Source organism: Sus scrofa, chromosome 14 (genome assembly GCF_054392235.1).
Source record: "Sus scrofa isolate SSC_HxYL_T2T_F1_AM1 chromosome 14, Sscrofa_HxYL_maternal_Yorkshire_Landrace_v2.0, whole genome shotgun sequence".
Classification (NCBI taxonomy): domain Eukaryota; kingdom Metazoa; phylum Chordata; class Mammalia; order Artiodactyla; family Suidae; genus Sus; species Sus scrofa.
This window is the reverse complement of record NC_139396.1, coordinates 26401875-26407921: the sequence shown is the minus strand read 5'-3', so window position 1 is coordinate 26407921 and position 6047 is coordinate 26401875. Positions and strand designations below refer to the sequence as shown.

At 59.5% G+C, this 6047-nt stretch overlaps 1 protein-coding gene across 1 annotated transcript; it reads left to right on the top strand.

The window, feature by feature from the left end:
• Positions 1–572: 572 nt before the first annotated feature.
• On the top strand, positions 573–5792 carry LOC146396421 (uncharacterized). Its single transcript, XM_084997469.1, has 5 exons — positions 573–808; positions 1277–1475; positions 1724–2176; positions 3437–4318; positions 5072–5792. Exons 1-5 carry the CDS (start codon positions 653–655, stop codon positions 5746–5748), a joined length of 2367 nt encoding a protein of 788 aa, XP_084853595.1. The 5' UTR covers positions 573–652; the 3' UTR covers positions 5749–5792.
• The last annotated feature ends 255 nt before the right edge of the window (positions 5793–6047 follow it).

Sequence of the window (6047 nt, the reverse complement as noted above, 5' to 3'; positions counted from 1 at the left end):
GAATCCTCATGGGAAAGGAAGAAGTCAAGGGATCCCTCTCCACACACGACATGATCCTATCCCCGCAGACCCGTCAAGACGCTCCCAGAAAACGGTGAAAGCGCCTCAGTGAATGGGGCCAAGTCGCAGGAGGCACCATGAAGGCACAGAAATCAACTGCCTTTCTATACCCTGGGAACGAGAGCTCCCAGAGAGACATCGGGAAAACGATCACATTTGCCGGCACCTCCCAAAGAATAGACGACTGAGGAAGAGACCTCCCTAGAGAGACGCAAGACCCGTCCTGGGAACCCCCCAAGAGGCTGATGCAAGCAATCCAAGAGGACACAAATCGATGGCAAGACACACCTTGCTCTTGGATTGCAAGAGCCTATAGTATCCCAAGGACCATGCTCCCCAAGGCAGTCCGCAGAGTCACCGCCATCCCTGTCAAATGCCCAAGACCGCTGTTCACAGCACGAGACCATGGGGTTGGTGGGGGAGGGGAGCTGGAGCAGCCCAGAGGGACCCTGGGTAGACATGGGGAAGGAGGAAGGCCCGTTGGGGGGACCCCAGGAAGTGACCTCACTTCCCTGGCGACAGAGGCCAACGGAACCTGGAACCTGGGGAGCCGGGCAACTACTGGTCCAGTCCAGGAGAGGACGGAGGAGGGATGGACTGGCTCTGCTGCATCCCGCTCTCCCGAGGCCGAGGCCGAGGCCGAGGCCGCAGGCGTCGTCACGGCAGAGATGGCCTCTGCCAAGCCTGCAGAACCTGGATGAGAATGCGAGGCGGACGCCTATGGGCCGTTGCCCGCAGGGACCCAGAGGTACCACCGGGAGAGGGAGCTCCAGCCAAGGGCAGGGACCTCTCGGAGCCCACACGGGAGCCCCGAGCCCCCTCCCTGGATGACTTTGTGCAGAGGCGGGTGGTGAGGGGTGGGCCCGCCTCAAGCAAGAGCCGGCTGACGCGGGCTTGGAGGCCTGCTGTGCAGGGCCTGTCCACACCCCGGGACCCAGCTGGCTGGGGAGAAGCAGGGGGCTGCGGGGGGTAGGTGTGGAGTCAGGGCCGAGCCCTGCGTGCAAGCGGTACCCCCAGCCCTCCAGGGGGCTCTCGTTCCTCCCGGGTCAGGGGGGAGCCACTGGTGAGTGGCAGGGGTGTGGTGTTTGAGCAGGCAAGGCCTCCCCTGATCTGGGAGCAGAAGGTCAAGGGGGCAGAAGAAGCAGCGAGAAGCTCACAGCCCCACAGGGCTCTGACGCCTCGGGGCCGGGCCCTCTGACGCTCACTGTCATTGCAGAGTCCCCCACCCGAGACCCGCCAGGAACAGGGTGAGGAAGGCAGAAGGCCACCCGAGGAACCTCCACACAGACTGCTCCCCGGGGTCCTCTGCCGGGCTGGTGGGGAGCACAGGAGCGCCAGCTGTGGCCATGAAGACACCGTCCACATGAGCCTGACAACCCTGGAAGGCCTGGCCCCCCCTGAGGCCCAGCCTGAAGGTGAGAAGAGGGGGCCGGGGCTCTGGGCACGTGGGGGGAGCTGAGGTGTGGGCCGCACAGCGGGGAGTCCCCAGACGATGGTGTTGGGCCAGGAACCAGGATAAAGGCACACGCCCCGCCTGCATGAGAGCAGAGCCAGCAGGTGCTGGCTGGGACCTGTCGGGAAGGCTCTGGGAAGACTGCTCTCCTTGGAAGAGCACATGGCAAGGCGGGCAGGCACCAAAGCTCTTCCTCTCTCACACCTCCAGCAGGAGACCTGGAATCCGAGGCCAAGACGCCAGCCGAGCGGAAAGACCCTGGAGCAGCCCCCAGAGGAGGTCCAAGACCACAGGAGGACTCAGCACCTGGGCAGGGAGGAAATGTAGCTCCTTCAGAGGGACACTCATGTCCACATGGGGACTCACCTCCCGGGGAGAATGAACACTCTGCTCCTCTCCCAATAGGCCCAGCTCCTCTTGAGGAGTCACCACCCGGGCAGGGTGGAACCAAGGCGCCTCCTGCAGGAGGACCAGGCCCCCATGAAGACTCAACTCATGGGCAGGATCAACCTGCTGCTCCTCCTGAAGGCAGACCAGAGCCTCCTGAGGTCTCACCTCCCGGGCAGGATGAAAATCCGGCTCCACCTCCAGGAGGACGAGGCCCTCAGGAGGACTCAGCAGCCTTGCAGGATGAAAATCCTGTTCCTCCTCCAGGAGAACGAGGCCCTCAGGAGGACTCAGCAGCTTTGCAGGATGAAAATCCTGCTCCTCCTCCTGGAGGACGAGGCTCTCATGAGGACTCACGAGCCGGGAGGGATGAAAATCCTGCTCCTCCTCCTGGAGGACCAGGCTCTCAGGAGGACTCACTAGCTGGCCGGGAGGAAAATGCTTCTCCTCCTCCTGGAGGACAAGGCTCTCAGGTGGACTCACCAGCCAGGCAGAATGATAATCCTGCTCCTCCTCCTGGAGGCCGAGGCTCTCAGAAGGACTCTTCAGCCGCGAAGGATGAAAATCTGGTTAATCCTCTTGGAGGACGAGGCTCTCAGGATGTCTCACCAGCCGGGCAGGATGAACATTCTGCTCCTCCTACAGGAGGACAAGGCTCTCATGAGGACTCACCAGCCGGACCCAATGAAAATCCTGCTCCTCCTCCTGGAGGACAAGGCTCTCAGGTGGATTCACCAGCCAGGCAGGATTTAAATCCTGCTCCACCTCCTGGAGGACGAGGCTCTCATGAGGACTCAGAAGCCAGGCAGGATGAACATCCTGCTCTTCCTCCTGGAAGACCAGACTCTCCGGAGGACTCACGAGCCGGGAAGGATGAAAATCTAGTTCCTCCTCCTGGAGGACGAGGCTCTCATGATGTCTCTACAGCCGGGCAGGTTGAACATCTTGCTCCTCCTACAGGAGGGCGAGGCACTCATGAAGACTCCCCAGCGGGGCAGATTGAATATCCTGCTCCTCCTCCAAGAAGACGAGGCTCTCATGATGTCTTACCAGCCGGGCAGGATGAACATGCTGCTCCTCCTACAGGAGGACGAGGCTCTCAGGAGGACTCCCCAGCCGGGCAGGTTGAAACTCCTGGTGCTCCTCCTGGAGGACGAGGCCCTCAGGAGGACTCACGGGACGGGAAGGATGAAAATCCTGCTCCTCCTCCTGGAGGGCGAGGCTCTCAGGAGGACTTACTAGCTGAGCCGGATGAACAACCTGCTCCTCCTCCAGGAGGACCCGGTTCTCAGGAGGACTCACGAGCCGGGAAGGATGAAAATCCTGTTCCTCCTCCTGGAGGACGAGGTTCTCATGATGTCTCGCCAGCCGGGCAGAGTGAACATCCTGCTCCTCCTACAGAAGGACGATGCTCTCGGGAGAACTCTCCAGCCAGGCAGGATGCATATCCGGCTCCTCCAACAGGAGGACGAATCTCTCATGCAGACACACCAGCCCAGCAGGAGGAAAATCCTGCTTCTCCTGCGGTTGGACGAGGCTCTCATGAGGACTCACGAGCCGGGAGGGATGAAAATCCTGCTCCTCCTGCTGGAGGACCAGGCTCTCAGGAGGACTCACTAGCTGGCCGGGAGGAAAATGCTTCTCCTCCTCCTGGAGGACAAGGCTCTCAGGTGGACTCACCAGCCAGGCAGAATGAAAATCCTGCTCCTCCTCCTGGAGGCCGAGGCTCTCAGATGGACTCTTCAGCCGCGAAGGATGAAAATCTGGTTAATCCTCCTGGAGGACGAGGCTCTCAGGATGTCTCACCAGCCGGGCAGGATGAACATTCTGCTCCTCCTACAGGAGGACAAGGCTCTCATGAGGACTCACCAGCCGGACCCAATGAAAATCCTGCTCCTCCTCCTGGAGGACAAGGATCTCAGGTGGACCCACCCGCCAGGCAGGATGAAAATCCTGCTCCTCCTCCTGGATTACGAGGCTCTCATGACGAGCCAACAGCCGTGCAGGATGAAAAACCTGCTCCTCCTCCTGGAGGACAAGGCTCTCAGGTGGATTCACCAGCCAGGCAGGATTTAAATCCTGCTCCACCTCCTGGAGGACGAGGCTCTCATGAGGACTCAGAAGCCAGGCAGGATGAACATCCTGCTCTTCCTCCTGGAAGACCAGACTCTCCGGAGGACTCACGAGCCGGGAAGGATGAAAATCTAGTTCCTCCTCCTGGAGGACGAGGCTCTCATGATGTCTCTACAGCCGGGCAGGTTGAACATCTTGCTCCTCCTACAGGAGGGCGAGGCTCTCAGGAAGACTCCCCAGCGGGGCAGATTGAATATCCTGCTCCTCCTCCAAGAAGACGAGGCTCTCATGATGTCTTACCAGCCGGGCAGGATGAACATGCTGCTCCTCCTACAGGAGGACGAGGCTCTCAGGAGGACTCCCCAGCCGGGCAGGTTGAAACTCCTGGTGCTCCTCCTGGAGGACGAGGCCCTCAGGAGGACTCACGGGACGGGAAGGATGAAAATCCTGCTCCTCCTCCTGGAGGGCGAGGCTCTCAGGAGGACTTACTAGCTGAGCCGGATGAACAACCTGCTCCTCCTCCAGGAGGACCCAGTTCTCAGGAGGACTCACGAGCCGGGAAGGATGAAAATCCTGTTCCTCCTCCTGGAGGACGAGGTTCTCATGATGTCTCGCCAGCCGGGCAGAGTGAACATCCTGCTCCTCCTACAGAAGGACGATGCTCTCGGGAGAACTCTCCAGCCAGGCAGGATGCATATCCGGCTCCTCCAACAGGAGGACGAATCTCTCATGCAGACACACCAGCCCAGCAGGAGGAAACTCCTGCTTCTCCTGCGGTTGGACGAGGCTCTCAGGAGGACTCACCAGCCTGGAAGGATGAAAAACCTCCTCCTCCTGGAGGACCAGGCTCTCATGAGGACTCACTAGCTGGCCGGGAGGAAAATGCTTCTCCTCCTCCTGGAGGACAAGGCTCTCAGGTGGACTCACCAGCCAGGCAGAATGAATATCCTGCTCCTCCTCCTGGAGGCCAAGGCTCTCAGAAGGACTCATCAGCCGGGAAGGATGAAAATCTGGAAAATCCTCCTGGAGGACGAGGCTCTCTGGAGGTATCACCAGCTGGGCAGGGTGAAAATGCTGCTCCTCCTCCTGGAGGACCAGGCTCTCAGGAGGACTCACGTGGCGGGCAGGTTGAAAATCCGGCTAATCCTCCTGGAGAACGAGGCTCTCATGAGGACTCACTTGCTGGGCAGCTTGAAAATCCTGCTCCTCCTTCAGGAGGACGAGGCTCTCATGTGGACTCACTTGCTGGGCAGGATGAATATCCGGCTAATCCTTCTGGAGGACGAGGCTCTCCCGACGACTCACTAGCTGGGCAGGATGAGAATCCTGCTAGTCCTCCAGAAGTCTCCCGTCCACTCGAACACTCGCCAGCCCTGCAGGGGGCACTTGGCGCTGCTCTGGCCGAATTCCCGGACACTGATGTGCCTTTCCCTGTGCTAGATGGCAACGCTGCCCCGGCCTCTGCTGGGGACAAAGGGCCCGAGGAGCATTCAGCAGCCCTTTTGGGAGTGCCTGCCCTGACTGCTCCCGCACCCCCTGTACCAGGTCCTGGCCTGGCTCTTTCAAGAACCCTCGGCCCGGTTCCAAAACCACCTTCCCCAAGGTCCCCTCTGCCCCTGCCAGTGCCCTCCCCATCAGCTTCCCCCAAACCACATCCCCTTGCTCCCCCTCCTGACATGGACGCTCCTTCCCCTCTCCTGATTTCTCTTTGGAGATGTGTCCAATTTCTCTTTCTGATTCATGTCATTTATGCTATAGTTCACTTTGTGTTTTGAGCCTAGAGTTGTTAGAACCTTGAAACAAAATAACAATAAAAAAAGGAAGTAGTTATTGATAGGGAAGTAATAAAAAGCCCAAATTAATAAATAACGCTATTTATTCTCAATCAATCATTGGGAAGAGAAAAGTGATTTGTGTGTGTGTGTCTTTTGTCCTTTGTCTTCTGTCTTTTGAGGGCTTCCCCCATGGCATATGGAGGTTCCCAGGCTAGGGGGTGGATCGGGGCCAGAGCTGCCGGCCTCCAGCACAGCCAGAGCAACAGGGGATCCAAGCCGCACCTGGGACCCACTCCACA